The following is a 25,538-nucleotide window of genomic DNA, read 5'->3' on the forward strand; positions in this document are numbered from 1 at the left end:
AAAGAGAGCCAGGGAGATGATTATTTTTTTGTTTTGCTATAATGGGAAATACCTTTCAAATGGCTGAATCATTCAAGATTTAATCACTTCTCTGTAATTGAAACAAAACAAACATTCATTATAATTTTATGAATAGAATTTGACCATAGGATAATGTGTGCTTGAAGTATTGCCCAAAAAAGTATTATTTTCTTCAGAGATCTTAATATTCTTGCTTAACCTAGGAAAGTTATGAAGCGGATTATATTAAAGCATCACTGGTGGACCATTTTTTTATCCTCTTATGTTTTGGTTTGTTTCAAATGCTGGTCACAACTGGAGTTTTTGATTGGTCATCAGTGGTGTAAGTAATGGCCAATTATGTTCATAATGCCCAGTAAATGAGCAAATCTTACTGTTTGCTTTGCGTAAATTACATTTCATAAGAGCAATAAAACAGACTCCAAGCCTTGGCAGTTCTCAGTCATTATAATACCGCTCAGAATTCTGCCTTGTTCCTTGTATTACCACCCAAGGTGTGATATAGTCCTCCTGAAATGCACTGCCTGGAGTCTGCTGTTGCTTAATAAATTACTCCATCTTGCTTATCTCGCTCTGGGCATATTCCCTATCAGCAGGAAACCATTATGCTGTGACAGTTTTCTTAGCGACATTTTCTCTTAATTAACTGTACAACAAACTCTGTGTATTTAATATTCAGAGAAAAACTCTAAACTAATTTTTAAAAAATAGTGTTAGAAATCAAGTATATCTTCACATGTGTTATTTAGTGGTGAAGCCTGATTTCTTTTAGTTTTGTTTTGGGGTTTTTTTTAAGTCTAGAAAATCAAAAAAGATCTAGTGATCCAGTATAAAGACTTTAGGACTAAGACCTAATTCCTAATTTGGATTCTGCACCTGATCTGCTGGCTGACCATAGAAACTTTATTTAATATCTTAGATATCTGTTTTCAGTTGTAAAATGGAGATATTACCCATCTTGCTTCATAAAAACATGTTTTATATCTTCTGATATAAGGCAAAACTTAAATGCCAGTCTCATTAATTAACAATTGTAATTGCTTTTCAAGCCAATGCCAGCCTTGACATATTCCTGTAGCAAGGGGAACAGACTTGCTGAGCCTAAAATGCACAGCACTAAGCTGGGAAAATGAAAGTCAGATACCAAACATGTTAGGAAGCAAACCCTATACACCAGCAGGTATATTTGTGACATTACAGCTCCACCTTTAAATATGAACCCCCCAAATTCTCATGTTATTATATTAAATCTAGGCTCATGTATTAGTACCTCCCTACAGTCATCTCTCTGTACTGCGGCCCTGGGGTACCCATGTTCCTTTTCTGCATCTCTCAATGGTTTGGCCAGTCCTCTTGACACCATCAAAAAATGAGTAAATTTTGGCAGTTGTGTCCTCTCTCTCAAATGTGTCTGGAAACTACAAGTGATTACTGGAGCTGACAGCATATACTGAGAGTTGTTGCCATGTATACAGTACACATTTGTAAACCTTGGATGTAGCTTTGTGTACGTTCAAAGGTTTATTGGATTGTCTCTTTTTGAAAATGTAATTCCAAGGAATAACCATGCTCCAAGTAATATGTTCAGTAGTGTGGGCATTTGTTTGCAGCAATATGATATCACTTGTGTTAAACAACCAGGGGTTATGCTTGGATTTTCCCCTAATTTGAAGTTAAGACTCAGGCAGTTCTTAGAGGCATCTGAACAAATGCATTTCTGTATCTTCTCTGCGCCTGGTTGCTTGAGTAATAGTACCAGGTACATGAGGCAGTATATTTAGAGATGTTGTGTCTGACACACCTTCTGTGAAGAGGTGGAGAATGATTGGCAGTGTAAAAGCCAAAAAAACACCTTAATTCCCCAGGACTAGCTCCAAGCCTGATTAATTGACTGTGAGAAGGTAATGTCTGTCTGGCTATAGTATAAATGTTAATCAAGACCAAATGAGGCAAAAGGAAAGTAGAATCAGATGTCTGTGGCATCTGTCCATCATTCTTGTGTTCTTTCAAAAGCATCCTAAGGCAAAAATTTTACTCAGAACAGTTTCTCTAATTGTTAACTTCTAAGATGACTTTATGCTGTAGTTGGGTAAAGAATGGATAAGTTAGATTCAGGTTAAGTAACCAATTTTGACTTTTCAGGGTTCACCTTTGTATAATATATATTTCATTGAGGAAACATGGAAGAACAGTTTAGTCAGGAATGGAGTGTTGCTTGCATGGAGGAGGATTGTAGCCCCCATTTTTATCCTCAAAGATATTTAGAAGCTGAAGAGGCAAGCCTTACTTGTCCTGTTATTTGATTTTCCTGCATGGAAGCTTACACTTCAATTGGCAACCTTGGCTGTTTAAGGTAGGGAGGAAGTGAGAAATTAGTTTTAGCTTTATTAAAAATACTCCCCCTCTGCTTGGATGACAGCAGTTTCATCCACAAACTGATCAGCCTTTTTCAGCTGAGGACGTCCAAGGTACCAGATGAACATGAGTTTTGAAGGGAACCCATGGTAGTTTTCTGTTGCTTTGCTGCTCCTTGGGGAGTCCCTCCTCTGCAACAGCTGTTCCATAGCTGTTTCCACCCATATGGATCTTCTTCATAACACCAGCTGGTGGGTAGGTGCCAGGAAAATTGCCTGAAAGCTCTAAAGACAGGACCATCAAAGAGGTTTTCAAGCTGCTGACAGGAAAGTCTCCCTTCTTCAGCAGTTGAGGGTTTTTAGCTCAGACCTCTTGTAATATTAAAATTTTCATAAAAGGAGTAGACCAAAATTAATATTGAAAGGAAACAAATAATGCTACCAAATGATTTTTTTTTTAACTAACCTGTTCATTTCTCTGATTGTTGAGTCTTAGCAAATCTGGGAAAATGAGAGCTAAATGAGAGCTATTGGGGGTTTTATTTGTATTTTTTTTTAATTTAGCCAGCTTCCCAGCATACAAATTAAGGGGATTACCTTCATTATGGCAGCACGCTGGTGTAGGAACCTCCTGCTGCTTAATTTTTATTCTTCCACTCTCAATAGTCGAGGGAGAGATCTTAAAGTAGGCCTTTACTTTTTCAGTGCTTTTGATGTTAGAAATGGCATTGGCTTAAAAATGTGTGATACCTCACCTACCAGACAAAAAGTAAGATGAAGGAACACGTATGGTTTTGGCTGAAGAGTCTTCTTTCCCCACACTAGGACAGAGTAAAGGTAACAATGAAGGGGAAAGAAAGTCTTCTGCAAACAGGCTGTTAAGGAACAGTGATAATAAATCTGTTGAGTGGGGTGTTCGTCATTCATTCCTAGATATACTTGCTAATAGAACATTTTTAACTATAAGCATGTATTTCGTTTTTACAATGGCTTCTTTTATTTCTATATCCCCAAAGATGAAAATCCTTGCTATCCTGTAAAGTCACCTTTGAAGTAGCTTTTCACTTCTAAAAAATCTGAGTTGCGATCTTAAGCAGGGTGATAGCTGATTTGCAGTAGAAAGCAGGTTATTCACCTTTCAGACAAGCATTTGTATTAATGATTTTCATCGATAAATGACATTATAGCAGTATTCTCTGTGAAACTTAAAAGGATGAGGTTTTCATTCTGTCCTGTTTTCACTATCATAATACTAGTTTAGGTCATCTGAGTTTTACAGATCACTTTGATGGTAACATTACAGGATGTACCTGAAGTGGAGTTTTAGTCTAAATGTTAAAATGTGTTATTTGGGAAAATAATTATAACTCTTGTACTAGTGATGATTGAATTCTATAAGGTTAGGAGTTCATTGCAGAGAAGCACTCTGAAAATTAAAAGATGGTTAGAATTAGTGACATGGAAACTGAACTAATGTATCCAAGATGCCTGTGATTCATTTGCCTCTAAAGTAGTCAGGTGTCACTTTATGATGATGGATGCTTGGAAATCTTACAAGAACAGATTTATAAAACATTTCATAATTCTTTGAAAGTTCAAACAAAAACCTATTGTTGAATATGTGATTTCTTTTAAATTCCCTTCACCCCCAAAATCTTGGGGGAACACAGAATTATGTAGAGGTAAAAAGGTTATGGGGAAAAGTACCTGTCAAAAGACATGGAGGCCTTAGTGGAATAACTGTTTGTCCTTATGGTCTCACTGCATTATTTTTTGGTTTGCTTGGTTCGTAGTTGCTCATTTTCAGCCAAAGGGGACTCTATCCCTCATATTCATAATGTCCTCCCTGACAGGCTCTTAGCTAAAGCCACACTTTTATACCTCATTAATGACATTGTTTAGCTTAATGTTAATTTTATCTACAGATGGTCTGTTTTCAGTCCATTGTGCACAGTTCTTTTTTCTGTCCCTGAAGGTACTATGTATAACACTGTCAGTAGTCTATGGAAAGACCACCACTATGCAAACTGTATGTGACAGTGAGCTTCTTAGCCACTTATGAATACTTATCACAGATGATAATTGTGGTTCATTGTTTGAGGCTTCAGAGCATTTGAATACAGCCATTAGTAATTGAGAGACTGGGTCTCAGCATCTCTTGAAATCTAATCTAAATGTTGTCAGTGTGCAAGGTTATTTGTTAAGATCCAGTGCCAATATCCTGTAAAATAATAGCAAGCATATATCACTTTGATGCATTCACAGTGGCTGCAAATAGTGCCTTTATGCGGGCATGCAGTCAAGTGCAACCTTAAAAGCACATATCACAGCACTGCAGAACAGGATCCCCAGAAGCTCCTTGTGTTTCTTGCACATGCATGTTGAGCTCTAGTCTGTGTTTGTCTCCATGTGTGCGGGTGTGTGAGCAATTATATCATGCAAAAATATTGTCCTACATTGTAAAAGTGGCAACGAACGATGATCTGGTCACAGAATTTTTTTTAACAGAGAACTGTTGGTAAAATGACTAGGCTTATTACACAATTATTTATGATTATGTAATTTAATGGTGCCATGTTTGGTAACTCCAAAATTAAATTTGAAACCCTGTTAAGTCTTCCAATAAACCAATGCACTTCAGCAGCATTAATGCAATATATTTCAGCCAACAGATTCTTTAGAGGTGGATAGCAAGCCTCACAGTTCCAATGTAGTCACAGTTAACAGATATCAAAACATGCACTTTCAAATATCAAGACCTGTAGGATATTTCAGCATCTGGATATGTGTAGTGTAAGTCTAGTAATTGTTCATCTAAGAGCTCTCAGTAACTTAAGTTAATACAAGTAGATACCTCCATTTTTAAACTTTAGCTGCAATCATTACTTCTCTTTTCTAATGACAGCAAAAGGGAAAAACAAAATATACTTTACGATACATTTTCCAGAAGTTTAGAAGCACTGTAAAATCTCTCCATCCCTTCTCTATCTGTGTAATTATGTTGCACAAGTCACTATAGTGTATTGGCATTAAATTAGTGCATGCTATTATTTGTAACTTTTATCTATTATAAACTTTGATTTTCAATTGTAAACATTTTTTGCTAATTCCACAGAAAGATGTAATCTGACCACTGCAAAGTTGCTAATATCCAAAATAAGTCCTTAAGCTATTGGTCTAGGCCTAAAAGCCAGGAATTAATTCTTATAACTTTGAAGATTCATACTGTAAATACTACCTAATAGAAATGAAAATCTGATTAATGTATGTTATTGAAGTATCACAGATACCAGGAGAAGCTAGCCCACAGCCATTTCCTGCATGGTGCTATGGCATGCTTCCTTTCCCAACTCCTGCATTATTGTCACTATTTCTTCAAGATGGGTGAAAAGAAATGATTTATTGTTGTGAAGGGAATTATAAATATACTATAACTAATATGTTATGCTAACATCACTTTAATCAGGTAATTATCAAGGGACTGTTTGGCCTTTAAGGACATTGATTTAATGAGAATTAATTTAATGATTGAACACTGTTTGTGTAACATTATCATTGCTAGTGATGCAGAAAATTGGAATCTCAGCTCAGCTGAAAAGAGTTTAGACTTTCCATTATCACATTAGATCCCTTTCTACTGGAATGTAGTTATTAGACCCTTTTTTATACTTCTGGTATATATTTAAATGTTTGAGTTTTATCTAAAAATTTCTGAATGAAAAAAGCAAGTTAAAATTTTCATCATTGTACTGTTCTCCTTCTTAATAGAGGCTTGAATTTCTGCTTAAAATAGCCTTAAAGAAAGTCCATTAGATTTTGGGTTTGACTTGCTATTGCTTTTCCCATAAAACAAATTTTCTCTGTTTTCATACTCTGCTTTCCTCTCTGCAAACACGAATCATTATGTTTAGGAGGAATAGGAGTTTGGTTTATGGAATAGTTTTACAGCTATAAAAACACAGCAGCTTTAAAAAGTAGTAGCAGACAGAGTGCAGTTCAATCCAGATTATTCTGAGGCTGAATCCTGCATGGTCTAGTCACAGCTTAGTGGAAACGGTGAACGTTAGAGAAAGAGCGTGTTCAGTACCTGAGGGTTAAGACAAAGGTAAAGCTGACCTTTAAAGTTAAAACTCCCATTTACCTGAAGGTGTCTTGTCTGGATGCCCTCCTTGGTTTGCCCTTAGGAGTGTTATTGTCACAAACTATTCTTCATCTTTGCAGTGCCTCTAACTAACTACTGTTGTATATAAATTAGACCCAGGGAGAAAAGGGGAGCTCTGCATAAACAAGTGATTGGAAGCTTGCAGTGAAACGGTGTGTCTGACAGACTTCTGCAGATAGATTAATTTTCAAACAAAATTTTACTCAAGGATGTCTGACAGTTCCTGCTGTATCTTGGCAGAATTTTACAAGGGAGCCTGGTGGCCAGATGATTAGCCCTCTGCCACTAGAATGAAGCTGTTGCAGTAGAGACAGCAGGTTAAGCAGGCTGGGTATTTGAAGACTGATAGAAAAATAATTTGACAATAGATGCAGCAGAGACTCAACTTACAAACACTGTAGGTCGCTAACCAGTGGTGAACCAATGCTGTAGGAGGCTGAAATGGTTTGCACTGGGTAGCTCTAGCCCTTTCCTTGATGCCAGAGCATTTTCTAGCTTCAAAGAGGAGAGTTTTAAATAAGACTGAGGACCCTGTGTTACAGGCAGAATAGTTTGTGAGTAGCGATTTGCTCCATCTTTTGGATATTTGTATTTGTCCATCAAGTAGCATGTCAAGGCCTTCTGACCAGATTTATGAGATGGGTACACTGGGCCATAACTTGATAAGGGCTTAGTGGCATTACCACTAGTCCTTGATTAGTCCCAGCATTTGAAATCTCAGCATGGGTAATCTCTTTCTATTAATGAGAAAACAGAGCTGAGCAATGAGCCGTAGTATGTGAGTCAAATGCCAGGGGCATATCCAAACAGATACACAGCAGTAGCAAACACAGGATTTTCAGAGGGAGTTTTCAAGATATGAAATACAGCTTGGAGGTGATTACTGGCCATCAGTAACAGAGAGTGACAAGGTAGCATAGTAATCTCTCTTTCAGACTGGAGCTCCTTGGTAGGAGTTTGGGGAAAGACTACATCTGCCTGCACAAGGCTGTGCATATACCCTCAGGTTAGCTGGATTCCGGAGTTGGTGATAAGGATCTTTAAGCATGTATAAGATGCAGCTTCTCAAACTCCTTCACAGATTTTAGATAACTAGGAGTGATTTGAAATAAGCCTGAAGGAGAGGACTTATAGTCTTGGATTTTCTCCCTGTCACATAAAGGGGAGAAATAAATGAGGAAAGCTTTCTTTTGTGCATCATTGCTTCCCTTCTGGGAGTGCAATGAGGACAGTGCTTCCCACCCAGCTGAAAGGAAACAATCTTGCAGGGAGCAAATGTAATGAGATTAGTCAGGGGATCATTATGCTAACAACAACAAATGGGAAAGAGTGAGTGATTGTTTAGTTCAGAAGTAAGACGTTAAGGGGCAAGAAAATTAATCAGGACACCAAATGATAAAGTGGACACACTCTTTAATTGCCTATAGACCAGTATAAGAAATCTGACTAATAAACACGAACAGCTAAACTCATACAAATATAGATTTGGTCTTCATGGTGTTTCTGAAATCTAGTGGGAACATATGATACTTTGAAATACTGAAAGCCAGATGGACAAGGTGGGCAAAAGGGGAAGAAGAGTGTCACTATGTCAAAATGGCATTAGTTATTCCAGAGGTTGAGAGATTGGAAAGAATTTATCTTGGCTTTTTTCTGTGACTGTGCTAATGGCTGGAGCACAAAATGAGGTGGGAATCAATATCTGTTGTGGACCATGAAATCATACTGGAATGGAGGATGATTGGCTCTCATAGTGCATATCTGTAATGCATAATGGAAAATGTGAGGTATAATAGGGGCATTCAATCTGAGTGGTGTATGTTTCAAGCCTCAAGCTGCCCATGCTGAAGAATCTGGAATGCACATAGAGACTGAAAGAAAAAGGAACATTGCACGAAAGTGTTAGACACTACTGACTTCAGAAGAAAATTACAAGGGGAGCTAGTGTACACAGAGGTGAGTCAAAGCTGACAACAACAGGAAGCAGGGTTTTGAAAATTTTACTAGGAGCTAAAGAAACCTTAATGGTATTGGTGCATTAGGTGAAGGTGATACTATTCAAAATAGTTATGCCAGAAAGGCAATAAATATATCTCTTCTGTATTTTTGAAAAGCAAATTAAATACTTTCCATGTAGTCAATGTTAAATGGCAGCTACTGACATCAGACATTTTCAAATCAGCAAATTCAGACAAATTTAAAAAACAAAATTTTAAGAGAGCTTTGTGAGTAGCTTCCAGGATGTCTGGTAGTTGATTTGAGTCTTGGAGCATTGGGCAGGTTTTAGAAAGCTGACAAAAAAATCTAATGTATACCTAAAGACCAAACTGAACCTTTAATTCAAGTTTTTCTTCCGTCTTAAAATACAGATGTAACAACTTGAAAGACCTAACAAATATAAACAGACACTTAATAGTTACAAAAGATATCACCATTAAAATAGTCTGGTATTGAAGTTACATATTTATACAAAACATTAGCATTTCTCAATGAGTGCAACAACAATCCTTCTCAAAATCATCCAGAAAAGGCAGAGGAAGGCTGTAGAAAAAGGAATTAAGCATGTCCATGGTTAAGTATACCAGTGGCATAGAGAAAAATGCTTTATAATGCACAGTACTTGAAGAGACAGAATAATGCTGGGAAATGAAAAACAAAATACACAAGAGATTTTCACTATAGACAGAGTTAGGATATGTTTGGTTTGTGCCTTAAGCACAGTGTTTGACATATGAAGGACTTGTGTTCAGTGAAAAGAATAGGCCAGCTATAAACTCAGAAGAGCTCTGCTGCTGTTGGAGTAGAAATATGAAAATGTCTTCTCTATCAATTGTATGCTAGGAAGATAGACATAGAAAGTTCATCTAATATTTCATATTTTAAAATTATTGAATATCTAAATTTTCATTAATTTACAAAGGCTCCACTAAGTTGTTTTTTTGTAAATAGAAGAAAATAGGATCATTTCTAAATTTTTCAACATTTTAACTGTTTCATTCTTTAGAAATTGTTTTTCTGATTTACTTCACGTTTATTTTTAGCAAACTGATATGTGAGAATATCTTGACAATAAAAATCCCCACTGCACGTGACTTTTACTATTTTATTAAAAAAAAATTACTTGAACTTTGGGATTTGATGGAAACTTTTAGAATCACTTCAGTAAAAAAAAAAAAAAATTGTTTCCCTTCCAATCCTACTCCTTCCAGGAACCCAAAAAGCAATTCCTAATATATCTGGAGTATTATCACAGTATAGTAATAATACCTAGATGCAGTTTACTTCAAGAAGTTAAGACCTGTAGAAATATTTCCTGTGTGAAACAAAATATCTGGATGTCTATTTTCATATATAATTTTTAAAAAGAAACAAAACACAACACTACATTTTAATAAAAACAAAATGCTAGAAGAGGAACAGGTGGTGGGTTGAATAAAAGCAATACCTGGCTCTCGAACTTGTCCAGACCTTGTAGAATCTGGCTGCCAGCCCTGCCTCATGATCAGTTCCTTCCCCAGCCTCAATCCTCTGCAATCTGCCAATATTTGCAAGAATAGGGAATTCAGCCACTGATTTACAAGCTTATTTGGAAGGCATTACAATTCAAGGGATTGTATTCTCCTGTAGAATAATACGTTGTGCCTGCTGTGGTCAATGGGTGTTAACTTCAGCACAAAATGTAATATTACAAACTCAAGTTATGACATGCCAGCTTAAATGTTATGGAAATTAACACATTCTGCATAGTTCAAGGAACAATGGGAAAATATGGATAAAAATAGTGAAAAGAAAGGAAGAAAAATTCATGATGAGAGACTTTCTGACAACTTTGAAGCTGCATTTCTTTCACAGCTGGTAGAAATAGGTATAGGCTTCATTGACTGTAAAGTATTTTTTGTCCTATACTGAATTGAAATTTTCCGGTTGAAAACAGGAGAAATTTTATATTATCAAGGAAGTTTTTAACAGAACAATAGCAATGGCTAATGCTCTGAAAGATTCTGCCTTTGAAGAGCTCTGCTTTGCAGAGTTTTGTAAAGATAACAGAGCTCAGTCAAACTTTAGGTTTGGTTTCTCATAGCAAGAAATAGTGGAAATATAAAATGCCTTTGCCTTTTTGTTAATGCAAACTACTTCCCTTACACCCACTCTCTATTAATGTCCCTTTTACAAAGAAAACAGAAGACGTACATTGATCTAAACTATTTGCAACAGAAGTCTACACTTCTTTATTTATGGAAATTGCAGATGCACAGCATAATTGATGTGACTGTTCTAACAAGCTGAAGGCTAAATTGCAGTCAACTCCTAGTCCTTTGTGTTTTTTACCAAAGGCCAATAATTCACTGAATGTGGACAGAATTTTTTTTAAGAAAAAGCAAAATCAAACTTTGTCCCCAGATAACCCACCCTATTATTTTTTCACCTTCCTTTTCCAAGCACAGTCAAGATTCTTGCTTTCAAGTTTGATAGTATTACAGCTCCTCAACAAAACAGTCACAATTAATGTGTTTTTCATGGTTCTCTAAATTATATGGAAAACTCATTACACAGAAATTCAGGTCACTCCAGACCTCTTGCAGAGAATATTGCGGGTTAGGTGATTGAAATTTGACAAGTTATTCGTAACTGAGATACATTCTTACAGTGAGAATAGTAAGGTAGCCTTGATGGTGAGTACTGGTGACAAATTGGGTTTTACCTATAATAAAAATCTAGTCCCTGGTATTTCCCTGGCAGGTGTGGTTATCACAAATAGAGGCAATGATTTGTGTAGTGTCCTTCCTGTGGAAGGATAGAGCCTTCTCTGTGAGTAGCTGCAGCAGACTCCCAGTCCAGCTCTCAATTCCCCTCAGAAACATCATTTAGTTATTTATGAAATCCAGGACATAGAATAATGGTGATTTATGGGTTTTCTCTGCGTGTGTAGTTGTTTATAAAGTACATTTCAATAATTAATCTTCAAAAGGCTCATTTCTCATAATCAATTCTGTTGAGAATATCTCAACATTGTGGGCTCTATGCTGCCAAGCTATTTGCTTTAATAATAGTAAAAATAGAATTTTTGAGCTGTTAAGCAAAGTAATTTTATTTATAAGTATTGTGCAATGACAATGAAGTTCTTAACCTGATATTAAATCAGAGAGAGACAACTTATCTTGCATGTTTACTGCCTGGATTGAATAGTAACAAGAATTGCATCACTTTTCAACAAGATGGCTGCCACCAGGTTTGAACCCTTTTATTTACCAACTGCAGCTGAAACTGCTTCAAGAAACATTGCATCATTTATTTTTGTCCACAAACTAGATTTTTTTTTTGTTTCCATCTGAAGCATTGTTACAGTTCTGAAATACACAGATGAACACAGTTTTTCTTCAAGCAAATAATTGACAAATCCTGAGGAAAAGATGTTTGGAGAAAGAGCCTATGTATTTTGAATTCTTCAGTTTTAGTCCAGAATTATGAAATACCAAGATCTCACCAGGATGTGATCCTCAATTTCCCTATTTTGCCCATTTGTCCCATGATTTCATCCCTCCTTCTTGCCCGTAATCCTCTCTTGTGATTTTTGACTTGAAGAAACTTTTAAACTGACTGCTAATGAGGGAGAATAATTTTAAAAATATTAAAAATCTGTATGGGAATTGTATAGATTCACATTGTAACTCCTAAGGTGGGTTTTTCCTGATATTTAGATCTGTCATAATTATGCATTATATTGTTTGCATTGTCAAGACAATGCATTATTTTTCTTGCCTTCTATTTAGCTTGAAGCACTTGGAAAGAAATGGGAATAAACAAAAATTTATAAGATAAGTTGCAGTCTAAGCCTGTCATCTGAAGTAGGCCAGCATTAAGTAGTCTAGGATTGATGAAGGAGAGCTGCATTAGATGAGCCTGGGAGGACTAAAAGTAATTTCTTTCACTCTGACTTCTGAAGTAATTCAACTTTTTCAGGAAACTACCAAGAAGATTGATTTTTCTAGTTCAGTTTACTCTGGAAAGTGTCTTTTCCTTCCTGCATATGCAATCTGAAAATTTTAAAGGCAGATTAGATTTTTTAAGGGATATTAGCACACATCATGTGTCAGATGAATTATACTCAGAGCTGTAGCCACGACATAGGTGATCTACAGGTTCATTTTGTGCTGCATTAAACCCTTCTGCCAGTATATTAGAAAGGCCAAGATAAAGAATAATATAGCTTCTGTATTCATTTGAGATCTGTCTCTCAAGATGACAAAGCAACTCCAGGACTGCTGACTGTCTTCTTTGATTTCCACTTGTTTCATGAGAGGAACTCAGTACTTTAAAGTGTTGCTCAGCATGCTACAACAGTAGTGTTTTTAGTGTAACCACAGTTACTATACTAACTCCCACTGATGAATTTTGCTATAGGAATGAGGTATGATAGAACAGATTTTACTCTGGTCATCAGTGTGTGTTTACATGGCACCAAGTGGTCCCCTTTGCCATTAGGGGTTATTAAGTTTTGCTGGTGTGATACAAAATAAAATAGCAGGCAAAGATTTGTTCCATTTTCTTGGCTCCCCCACCGTGTTTGCTGTGCATAGCCCCTTGTAACTGGAATATGTTGTCATCCATAAAGATGTTGATGCACCTAAAAATCATACTACATATAGGAAAGCAGAGCTCAGGGAGGTTTGCACGCATGTCCCTTCTGCATTTACAGTCAAGAACAGTGTCTGTTAGGTCTGTAGCTCTTTATCGTGGTAATGTTCGTGGAAAAACAGTGATTGTTGCTCTCCTGAGTGAATTGGTACTCTTTTGCACTGAGGAAACATGTAAATTTGGACTGAAAGAAAACTTTGGAAACTTTGTCCCCAGAAACAAAACTGGGGAGAGTGAAGAGATTTCTTAAGGTGAATTGTCATGTTGCAGGAAGTGTTTTAGCAAACAGTACAATGGAACAAGACTGTATCACATTAAGTCTCCTAATAGATACCAAAGAAATGATACCATGACAGTAAAAGATCTCCTTTGATTTTTGTTTATCCTTCTTCCACTGGAAAAGGTGAAGTACCCTGCCTGTACAGCTTAAAAGTCATACACTTATGCAGTTGTGGTGTCAACCCTGCTTTAGAAATGGTGGTTTAAGAAGGCTCAGTGCAAGGATTTTTAGAGGAGTGCTGAATTATTTTGATATGTGTTTACTGTACATGTACTCAGATACAAGTTTTGGCCTCAAGCTTCGTTTATTGACTTCTGATATACGAGGTATGACTGTGAATTAGGAACAAGACTACACAAACACCTGGATGAGCTAAAAGCACTTGGGCTAACCAGCATTCATGGGTTTTAAAGTCTACTTTTGACATGGGGGAAAGAAGGAAAAAGTAACAGTGAATAGGGGAAACAACCTTACTGATGTATGGGAAAGCTACACTGTATGAACGGTAGGAAATGCTGTAGCTTAGGGATCTCTAATGGCTTTCATGTTCATTTGTTGCACAGCATCCTCACTTGGAAAGCAGAAGGCAGGTGTGTCAGTTTCAATGGTCCTCTCTTTTCTGACATTTAATTTCAATTTAAAAATATGGCAGTTTATAGCTTTATTCATTAAGCTTAAAAATAAAAATGCAAGGATGTCCAGGAGATTATTGGCTTCTTCTTAATCACTCTACCCATTTCAATTCAATGTAAAGATTATCTGCAGGGATTGGCACCTGAAAGTTAAAAAGACAAACAACCTTTTCTAATAAATTAATATAACAGTCTGCTCTTTTCATTTTATTAAAAAAATCATTTTTAAATTATGTATTCCAAAGACATTGCAAAAACTGTTGTAAAGTAGAAATAATCTATTAAAAATAATTTAAAATTTATGCAGCAGTGAAAACCAAATCTTCAGATGCTGAAGTTAGTGTTCATCTTCAATAATCCTTATAGTGAAATAATATCTCCCAATCAGATCAGTAGATTCTTATTTCAGACAATTACATGGCATCTTGGAAATAAAAGAAAATTAATTTCCAACTGCGCTGATCTAACACAGATTTTGTCTTTCAATGCTGGAATTCTCAAAAGGCAAAGGATTTCAATGTTTAAGTACCAAAAGTATAAATGAGTGGAGTCAGTTGTTACTTCACATTTAGTAACTGCACATAAGCTTCAAATCTGAATGGTGATGCAGAGTTCCCAGTGCTTTGTGTAGGTAAGACAAACTGATAAAAAAGTAAGATGATCCTTCATATATAACATTTATTAAATATCTATTTTCTGTATATAATTGAAAATTATTTGTTTGTGGAGTGGGAATAATTGTAATTTGTATTCCCTTTAAACCTACTTGCTGGGGAAACATGAAGGAGTTATTACATAAGTAAAAAAAAAAACTTCTTATAGAGGACTGAATCAGTAACAGACTGCTTTGCAAATCCTAGGTATTGTACCATCATTTTGCATCTGAGAAAGCTACCTCAAAAGTAATGTCAACTTTTCAAATTGCTGAGTGTCGAGGGAGAAGAAAAGGGTGAACATCTTGAGCAGTTGACTGTGGGTGTTTATTGTATTCACTGTCTCCCCTAATTACTTGTAGCTGTGACAAAACTTATGCTGCGTGCATAATTTTTAAATTCATTTTTTAAAAAATTAATTTTCCTTCATCTAAAAATCTGTGATTCATATGTTTTTAACTGAAAGAGCTCCTGCAAACACTCCAAACTTGTGTGTTTTGGGGCAGTTATTTGAATTAAAAATGCTGCTTTTCATGGCTTGCCTAGCTGGGCTCTGGTCACACAAGCGGTGCTATGCAGCTTATCCTGGCAGGCTTATTTGCTGCTAATGTTCTGTTTTCATGCAGTAGGATTTTAAAGGAAAGCAACTATGGGAATACAAAACAATTTTTGCTTTATTCTTCAATACATGGGACTTTTTTTCCTTCATGTCCAAGTTCACTTGCAGCAAGTTGTACACCTACATATGGTTCTCATGAGCATCTGCCTGCCTAGAGAACTGTGAAAAGTAATTGTGTTTTGATGGGGTTTTTTAACTTTATGTTCCCCAGAATGAAAGAAAAACTTAATTAAGGTTTCTAGATAAGATCTCTAAGGAAAGACCATTGTAGGAATTTACTTTTGCTGGTTTTGTTCTGAGATCTTGAAGTCTATTTCCATTACTGGACAGGACTGGCAAATGAATTGCAATTAAAGGCACAATAGCAAAAGAGATTAAATACAGAAATGATAACTGACAGTGTGGGCTTCCTTCAGTCCTTTTGTTGAATAGAAAGTGTGGCTCCAAGTCCTGCACCAGACTTTAGTAAACTGCTTTACCCTGTTGACCCTGGAGTCTAGTTCTCCTGAGCAATGCATGAACAATGAGGATCTGGGTTTCCCTTCTGTCAAATGAAAACTCTTGCTTTTCCTTCTTTCCCACAGGAGGAGAGGTTCCATATACAACCCTGGCAACCCGACTGATGATGGGAGCTTGGTGGCTTTTTGCTTTGATTGTCATCTCCTCCTACACAGCAAACCTAGCAGCTTTCCTCACCATCACACGCATTGAGAACTCCATCCAGTAAGTTGATAAAGAATGATTCAAAGGAAAGGAGGGCAAACATAAATATACATGTAGAGGGGTATGAATGTTCTACTTAAATGTGATAAAAGGAATAAATTTTTATCATCCTGAGAAGCTGGAAAAATAACAATATACCATAGACTGTCAGTCTCCCTGGAGACATGTTGTTTTTAGGATCAAAATTTTTGGCCTCCAGCAGATACTTTTCCCTGTGGCACACATACATATGTATATGTGCACACATACATATTTTGAAAGAAGCAATTGAGTTTGAGATAACCAGTGTATTAGTGCTTGAAATGGGAAAGTATAAATTGTTGCTGTGTATACCAGCTATGCTTTCTATTCAGGCGTATCCCACAATACTTGTGTTCTGACACTTTGGTCAGGAAGAACCCAATGCTTCTTCAATGTGTGGAGAGCTCAAAGCTGAATTCACCTATTCTTGCCAAGGCAAAGATGTGTTAGCAGTAACAAACCATAAAAAACTCACTCATTAGTTAGCTTTGCTCCTTCTGCTCTCAGGTGCTGTCTTACCACACGAGCAGATCACATTGTTCTTTTTTATCTATTGGTTCTTTTGCTTGAGGCCTCCCTAACATGAGTGTCCTTGTCTTTTCCTGTCCCTCTTATAGTGAACTCTTTCTGTCATACATTCCAGTCCTTTTTTGCAGACCATCTCTCCATACCACAGGAATCTTTCTAGGCCTCCTACCCTCTCTCTGACCTTTTGTACTCCAGTATTATGCTGATTTAAAGGTAAACTGGCAGGAGAAATGAACCCAACTCAAAAGAGATTATAAGTCAGAATTACAATTTAATAAAAATAATGCAATAAATACAATTATACAGACAAACAATTGGTTTTAACCCACAAAACCCAGATGTATAACCCAGTGCCCTGGGGCACGAACAGAATGGTGTTCATTGGCCCCCGTGCTGAGCCCCACATGATCCTCCTGGGTCCAAAGTAAAAGGAAAGAAGGACCTGTTGGTCAGAGTGCTGGTCACAGTCTGGTCGAGGGTGGTGATCACAGTCAACTCAAGAGTGATGGTTGCAGTCCGGTTGAGTTCTGGTCCTCCTCTGGATCCGACGAGTGGGCCCTGAAGTCCCAAAACCCCAAGATTATAAACCCTCAGGTTCAAGTGGGAAGGCCCAGTACCTCCCCCAGGGCAGGGAGTTCCACAATGGGTGATTGCGAGTCGTGAGATATTTTTGGAATCCTTGGTGGCCCATTAGCAGACATGACCCCTCAGGCTAATGACTCCCTGGAGGGGAGTTATCACACCTGAGTCATTGGTATGAGGACAGGAACATCCTCCTATCTCACCCAGCTTATAGCCTGAGGGGTCAGGTGTGCTCTGGGCAGCTGCTGCAAATGGTCTATTGTTAACAGTTCCTGGGAAACGACACAGAGGGTGTAGAATACACGGTTTGGGTTACACCCACACAGTGATGAACTGGTCCCGGCTGCTCTAACTAGGACAAGTCTCCTCTCCTTCAGAAAGCTGCATGCTGAGTTATCCTCACTCCCAATGCACCAGTGACCTCCTCCACCTTCAAATGCTCACTCTTGGCTTAAAGCAGAGACTAGAAAATACAGTGAAGCATTAGCTAGCCAAGCACTCCAAGGGCCAGCTGGCCATTTCTTCATAGCAGGTTTTTAATCTTGAGGCAACAACTCCATGAAAGTATGTTGGAGTGACAAAGTTAGCCTTTCCCATATATCCTTTTTTGCAAAAGAGGAACATTCTGCCGTATTTCTTCCTCCAGAAAGCTAAGAACCTGACCTTCAAGTCAGGCTCAGTGATGGCCTTAGGGAAAATTCAGTTTTCTCAGTTGTTGATTCAAGTCCCTGACTTCTGTGTATCATCCTCTAAGGTCTTTCTGCCTCTAGTTCAACTGCTTTCCAAACCTCTCTGAAATTCCCCTTGAGACAGCGAGCCACTGTTGCAGACTGAGTAGGGGGACCCTTGGCCTATTGTGAATTCATAGGTTAGGATCAAGCAGCACTGCATGGCAGCTGGTCACCATGCTCACACCAAGGCACTTTTCCTCTAGGTGAGGATTTTCTACATACTAAAACCAATCCAGGCACATAGGCAAGTAAACATCTGCAATAGCAGACAAGTTTCATTTGCAAGTTTCATTTGGAAGATGAAGTTCAGAACCAAGAGCAGAAGCAGTCCCTAACTTTGAGTGCCTGGTTGTCTCCTGACTCTCCCCATTAGGAGCATCCTCTTGCACTTCATGAACCCTTTCTCCCTGCTTATTGAGTGTCCCTTGGCCCAAGTCGCCCAGGCTTTATCAGTCCTTATTCATTCCTAACTGGAAATTTGCTATGGCTGTTTCGTTACCCTTCCTTTCTGGGATAACAACCCCAACGCTTTCCTCTATTAGAGGGCTAAATACTCTAAGGCAGAGATATGTAAATGAGACTAAAATCACATCAGCAAATTATTAAACAATGAAAACAAGTTATCATTTTCTTTTTTGTTCTGAATAACAGACTTTGAGATCATGGAATGCTGCAGGGGACTTTGACACAACCCAACTATTTGACTCCGTAGTTTCAATTACAATCCCTTCAAAATGTATAGAGGAGTAAAATGATATTCTGTGTCAATGTTTGTCGACACTGAGCGAGAGGTTTTGAGGGAAGTTGGGTTTTTGGGGGTTTTTCTAAGTTTAAAAAGCTTTAAATTTGAGTAAGGACTGTGGAGAAAAAAACATGAGAATTTGTACATGCAAAATAAATAATAGTGATATATTCAGTCATTCAGTTTGTCCTTACAAGAATGAAATATGCCTCTGCATCCTGTTTTAAAATCATGCCCCTTCTCGTTTTGAAGTAGTCCAGAAAAATGTTCAAATTACTGTGAAAAATGTCTGTGTTTTCTTATCATGTCTAAAAAAAGAATAAAATATACCCAAACAATAATTTAATACATCTTCAGCTTTTTCTTGCAGTTTATTATGATGTCACTAGAAAACCCTCAGTGGAAATCTGAGGTTGTTATGTAGAGTTGGGACTACATTGGTCTTTGTGCTGTATTATTTATGGGCAAAGTCACTGAAAATGTTTTATTCAGTAGAAAATGTTGCAGCTGGAGAGCTCCTGGAATGAAAGAACAGAGACATTTTTCAACAGCACTTTCAGCTCAAAAATAGAGTAATTAAATGTGTTAAGTATCCATTAGGGAATGAAGTTATCCTAACTACGGCAGGAGTGTAAAACTTTAGTTTACAAAACTGCCAACATTGGAACTGAAACCAGCACATAAGAGAGAAGCTGTTTGTTTACCGTGCTGAATTATTGCAAAGTGGAAAACATGAATAAGCAATAAAGAAAAAAGATGATGCTCCACTTTTTTTTTTTTTTTTTTAGCAGTTCAAATTGTACCTTGGGGAGCCTTGAAGGCCAGAATGGAAATGAGTATGAGCATTTGGAGAAAGTAATCGAGATTCTGGTTGTAGTAGTATCCAGCCAGCTTCAGAGAAGTCAGAAAAATGAAAGAAATTGAAGTCAGTAGGTTTGCACAGATATAACAAGTAGTTAATAGGTTTTCATTTCCGATTTCCAGCTAGCATCAGATATTGCAGTGTGTTGTTGAAGGTATGGTCCTTGTGATATCTTTTACAAAAGATAGGAGGATTCAACCAGTCCACAGCATATTCCATTTCTGTGAAACTTTTTGGTAGTTACTGCATTTCAACTTTTGGATATGAAGCCAGTTTGTTTCAGAGCTTTTGCAGCTTCCCTTTCTTGTCTGGTATGAAGGCTGGGTCACTCTTCCTAGTCAGTTCCTCATGGTGTCCAGAATTCTATTTTGAGAAGCAAACCATGAAAAATTTTGTTAGTCAGTGCACTAGGGAGGACTAGTTAAATGTACCCTTTCCCTAGAGAGTCTTGAAGTAGATCTTTTCTGTATAACTTCACTTGATGGCATTCGTGCCCTGCTTCAGTGTTCAATTTGAATCAAATCGTTACAGTTTTTAAATTGATTTAGAAGAACTAGAAGGAAAAGAGTGGACATTAATCTCTTTTTCCAGACTAACAGCTACTTTTAATACCTTCGGGAGCTCAGCTTTTCATTTTCTGCCAATGCACAATATTAAGAGTAGAAGCACTCAAGTTGTAAAGTAGTTCCTGGATGCATCTTTTGTTCACACTTGACCCACATTGCAAATGACATTTAAATCAAGACACTCAGCATTTCAAATGCCAAAACATTGTGGCAGCAAAGCAAAGCATAATTTCTCTTCTCCTTAAATCTTAAGATCACTGTCTCAAATGCAACATTAATTAATAGTAATTAAGAGTGGCTTTCCTTGGTAAATGCCAAATAAATTTGGAGGTCGTGAGCTATTTCTCATAGGTGCTGATGCTGTGAATTTAATCAGTGAGCCACTATTGACATTATTGTGTTTTATGATTCCTTTAGGACAGAATTAGAGTCCATGGGTAGAGATTGATTTTACTCAAACTACTGCACTGTTTTTTCTGGGTTAGAGGAGGGTGTCACCACCTTCTCATGGGCACTGAAATTTTGCAGGAAGGTTGGAGGAGTGGGGTGGACAGAGGAGTCAAATGATTTGTCATATGGAAGGCTAGTATTAGGTGGTTTCAAGTTTAATCCACTCCTAAAAGTATGGAAGCTTAAGACTTCAAATTGTACGTGTTATGGGGAAGAGTCTGCATCTTGTGTCTTCTGTAAAACAAGAAGTTCACATTATGCTCTCCATGTTACAACTAGTATGTCTTATTTGATAGGTGAGACCTCTGCCTCCAAATAAAAGAGGAATAGAGGTAAAGCCTGTCTTTCTTGCCCAGTCATTCTTTTCACGACATTTTTCTAAACTACGATTCGCTTGAAGCTAAGATGTCCCCAAGGCTTTAAACAGCTCAGTGCAACTGACTACAAGACTTCTGCAAGGGGGTTACACAAGAACTCGGTAATTAGATATTTCCTGATGCTGAAAAACAGAATGTTCTTTAATCTTTCCTTCAGCATGGTTCACCCAGAACTTCAACCTGGCTAGCAAGCCCTATTGCTACTTTCTGCCACAGCTGTCCCTGCCAACAGTTAAATCTCTTGGCTTAATGTGCCCTGTTCCCTAAACATAAGTCTACCTGCAAATTAATCCTTACTGTCCTAGGAAAAAAGCCCAACCAACCAATAAAACCAGCAAACAAAAAAAGAACTGGAAAACTTTATCTGAATTATTCATAAATAAAGACTTCAGTGTAAGCCATGACATCAGTTATGTTTTGCCTAAAATTTAGTGACTACTTCTTAGAGACAGCTCTGTGCAACAGTGAAGTCTAACACAGCTAGCCTAAATTGATCTATAACCCAGATCTACAAAGATACCTTGATGCCCAAGTATCTGAGCTCAGTGGTGTTTAATCATCTAAAAAGAAATTTGGTTATTTCTTTATGGAGCTGACCTTTAGCTTTTCAACATTTTTTGTGTATTTTTTTAAGGCTTTTGGCTGACATATGTGAACATGTTACCAATTCTGAGTCTAGGATTTGAATTTATAGAAGAGAGTGTGCTTTGGAGAAAGAAACATATCCCAATCCTACTATGTTTCTCTTCTAGCTGGAAGCAGAGATAATTTTTTTAATTACAAAATAATTAATTTTTTCTAAGCTATAAAATGAAAGTGACCTGAAAACTGCTGCCTAATTAAGGTGCAGAATACTAAACAAGATCAACAAATGCTGGAAAATACATGTATCTGTTAATAATTCATCCTCAAATGACTCAAATCATCCTCAGAATAGTCCTATTAGCTTAGTTAATTTGAGATAATATTGATATTGGGATAATATTGGCATTATCCCAGTAGTTGCAGTGATAAAAAAACATACCATAAAGACCACACATAACATTTTTCCCCACAATGCTGCATGAATGATAGCCAAAAATAAACTGAACTATGATCTGACTGTGTGGTCACTTCCCTAGAAGTAGAATTTGTCTTTATACAAACTCAGTTAAAGGTATTTTATTTTATAACCTTTTTTTTCCAGTATATCTGATTTTTTTATGTTTTTAAACAGTTGTCATCATTCACAGAATCACAGAATATGCTGAGCTGGAAGGGACCCACAAAGATCATCGAGTCCAACCCTTAGCCCTTCACAGGACCGTTCTTAAGATTCATACCATGTGCCCGAGATTATCATCCAGACAGTCACTGAACTCTGTCAGGCTCGGTGCTGTGACCACTTCCCTTGGGAGCCTGTTCCAGTGCCCAACCATCCTCTGGGTGAAAAACCTTTTCCTAGTGTCCAACCTAAACCTCCCCTGACACAACTCCAGGCCATTCCCTTGGGTCCTATCACTGCTCACCACAGAGAAGAGATCAGTGCCTGCCACGTTATTGCTTCAAAATTAGAAATTCAAGGAGATAAAAGATTTAAAATGTTGGACTATAATTTGCCTACTCATGCTAGATGTATGTTTTGCTTTGCAGGTAGCTCAACGAAGAACTATCACAAAACTAAATTTCAGTGTGGATAACAGTATCAGAATTTGGGCATCAAACGATACCCTGTACCGTAGGAATTAATTAAAAAAATACTTTTTCCTTATTTTGAGATCTGGTGTGGCAGCTGTGTGGTGAGATTGGGTGACATAGTGAGGCTGAGGATTTGTGTATGCACTAAATGCATTTGTCTGAAAAGAGAATGACTTGTTTAATCCAGGAATAGAGGTACTCCAAACAATGTGTAACTTATAAAACCAGGCTGGAGGCAAAGTAGTTATAAAAGTTCTTTCTTCGGTAAAGGAACCTCGATGGTTTAATAATTCTGTTAGTTCTGTCAAAGTTTGTCATTTCTCTTTGTTTTGCTGTACTATAGCTTCTAGGTTCTGAATGTCACGCCAGTACTCTGCAGAGTTGCAGGTTATAAAAAAACCAGCATCTGAAGGAGGTCATATATATTATGATCCCATTTTACATGTTTGTGTGAGGGGAGGGAGCCACTGATGTGATAGATCTTTACTGCTTTTGCAGCTTGCTTATGCAGCAGAATATACACATATCCATGTCAAAGGTTCTGAAACTTCTTTCTTGTTCCTCAGTGTATGGTCAGGTGAACCAAAACTTGAGGTTTATTGCCAACAACAGCGTTTAGCGCATCCATAGAGTTTACATTTATAGTTGTCTTGCTTTTGTCCTCCTACCATCATTTTCTCAGCATGGAGCTTCACCTGCAACTGTGTAAAGGTGCAGAGTAGGGCAGCTGAGAGGCATCCGGTGTTTTGGGATAGCACATCTAACCATGAGAAACTGCAGACTGTAGTTAATGCCAGACTTGGCAACTACAACATGCCTTCCTGAAGGCATTGACATAATTCTTCTCCTTGTTATTTCCCTGCTGGTGGTGCTGTTGTGTGTGATAGCATTCTTTCTTGCTTCTCAGCCTGTTTGCAATATGTTTCCCATATCTGACTGTAGTACACTTCAAGACTGACAGCTGATGTCTTGTGCTGGTTTGCCTTTCTGAAAATAGCAGAGTTGCTTTTATAGCCACAAGATATGTAGAGGAGCTGGTTTTCTTTTGTGCTGTTTGTAACCATATTGGTTTGTGGCAGCAGCTACATATATCAATTATTTAACACGTAGCAATAATATATCCAAAAAATTCTCTGTTGCTTATTATACTAGAAATTATATGGCTATACACAGACTTGTAAAGTAATGATTGCAGTTTTGGTAGGTATTGTCGCTGGAAATTGGAGAATCAATAAATACTTTTTGTATACTTTTCTAGTATGACAAATAACACAACAATCACAAGACATTACATTTTGCATCCTGCGACAGTTCATTGCACTTCTGAGCGCTGCCAGATAGAGGAGTGTATTGGCAGCAGCAGCAGCAGTAACACAGAATGGATGTATGTTCTATTTATCTAGTGCCTTTCATCAGTGATGCTTTTGACAGATAGACAGTCAACACAACAGTAATACACTACTCTGCACAACAATTTGCCTAATGGTAAAATAGAATGAAGCTCTTACCAAGGCCCACTGCTGCCTATGGGGGTGCCTTTCTGCAGAGCTGTGCCCCAGCCTGGGTTGTTACAGAGAGTTATTCACCCCTAGGTGCAGGACTTTGCATTTGTCCTTGCTGAATATCACACCCCATTCCCCCAGCCTTTCTAGGTCCATCTGAACAGCAGCCTGTTCTTGAGCAGTCAGCTGGACCCCCAATGTCATGTCATCAGCAAAATTGACAAGAGGGTCCTTGCTTACCTCCTCCAGGTTATTGGTAAAGACATGTCCCAGGTTAGACCTCTGTGGTACCTGTTAGCAGCCTCCACGTGAGCTACCCTGTGAGCATGACTATCCAATCAGTAATTTATCCATTTTCCCACCCAGGCATACCTAATGACCTTATTTAGATTCAAGAATATTGTGGGAGCCAGTGTTGAATGCCCTGATAAAGCTGAGGTAAACTATGTCTGTTTCTCTCATCTTATCCACAAACAAAATAATTTTACTGTAGAAGGCAGCCAAGTTGGTCAGGCATGACTTAGCTTTGGTAAATCCATGTAGACCGTGACCAGTCAGCTGCTTCTCCTTCATATGCTCAGAAATGTGGCCTAAGGAGACTCACTCCATGATGTTGGATGACCAGCTATAATTCCATTAATCATCTGTTTCATCTTTTTGAATATAGCCTGGACATTTTCTTTCTCTAGTAGCCAGGGATCTCCTTCACCTTTCAAAAATCAAAACAGCTGGCCCTGCAAGGACATTGGCCAGCTCTCTCAGCACACTTTGATGCAGCCTGCCAGGTCCCATAGGTTTCTGTGGGTCTGGTGATCCCAGTCAATCCCTGCCTTGTCTGGTTGGGATTTACCTGACCACTTCCTGCTGGTTGTTCATTGCCCCCTTGAACCCTGCCTCTATTCCCAGAGACCTTGCTGGGGGACCTTGCTGAGGAAGAGTGAGGCAACGCAGGCACTGAGCACCTCAGCTTTAGCTGTGTCTGCTGTCCCCATCAACAGCTTCACACTTTCCTTGTTTAGGCTTTTAGTTCTGCAAAAGCTGTTCTTGTTACCCTTGAAATCCCTCAAGCGCATCCACTCTGGCTGAGTATTTCTAATGCTACTCAGGGTTGCCAGGAAGTGTTTCTAAATTCCTCGTTTGAAGACTATCCAGCATCTTCCACCATCTGTATATTGCCTGATGAGATGAAGGCCCTTTTGAAATTCTTGGGGTTTTTTAGTAATTTCAAAGTGTAATAGATGATTGAATTGCTTTCCCTGGAGAAACCTGCCTGGTGGCTATGTCTAAGCTTCAGGACTGATCTTTAAAATTGTATCAAAGCTTATTTCACTATATTTATTAAATTTATCACCTAAAATATCACCTAAGTAGTTTACTTTCACAATTCCCCCGATTGCCACTTTTTAAAATGTTTACTGCT

The 25,538-nt window shown here is 37.8% G+C and overlaps 1 protein-coding gene across 1 annotated transcript in view; it reads left to right on the plus strand.

The window, feature by feature from the left end:
- The window catches only part of LOC108500870 (glutamate receptor ionotropic, delta-2), a gene marked incomplete at its 5' end in the record, with an annotated part of 287,748 nt that overhangs the window by 168,031 nt on the left and 94,179 nt on the right, over positions 1 to 25,538 (plus strand). The window contains one exon of the mRNA XM_017822214.1: positions 15,942 to 16,080. Coding sequence (XP_017677703.1) covers positions 15,942 to 16,080 — 139 coding nt within the window. The remainder of the gene's footprint in view (positions 1 to 15,941; positions 16,081 to 25,538) is intronic.

This window comes from Lepidothrix coronata, unplaced genomic scaffold (genome assembly GCF_001604755.1).
Source record: "Lepidothrix coronata isolate B3197 unplaced genomic scaffold, Lepidothrix_coronata-1.0 Scaffold96, whole genome shotgun sequence".
Lineage (NCBI taxonomy): Eukaryota > Metazoa > Chordata > Aves > Passeriformes > Pipridae > Lepidothrix > Lepidothrix coronata.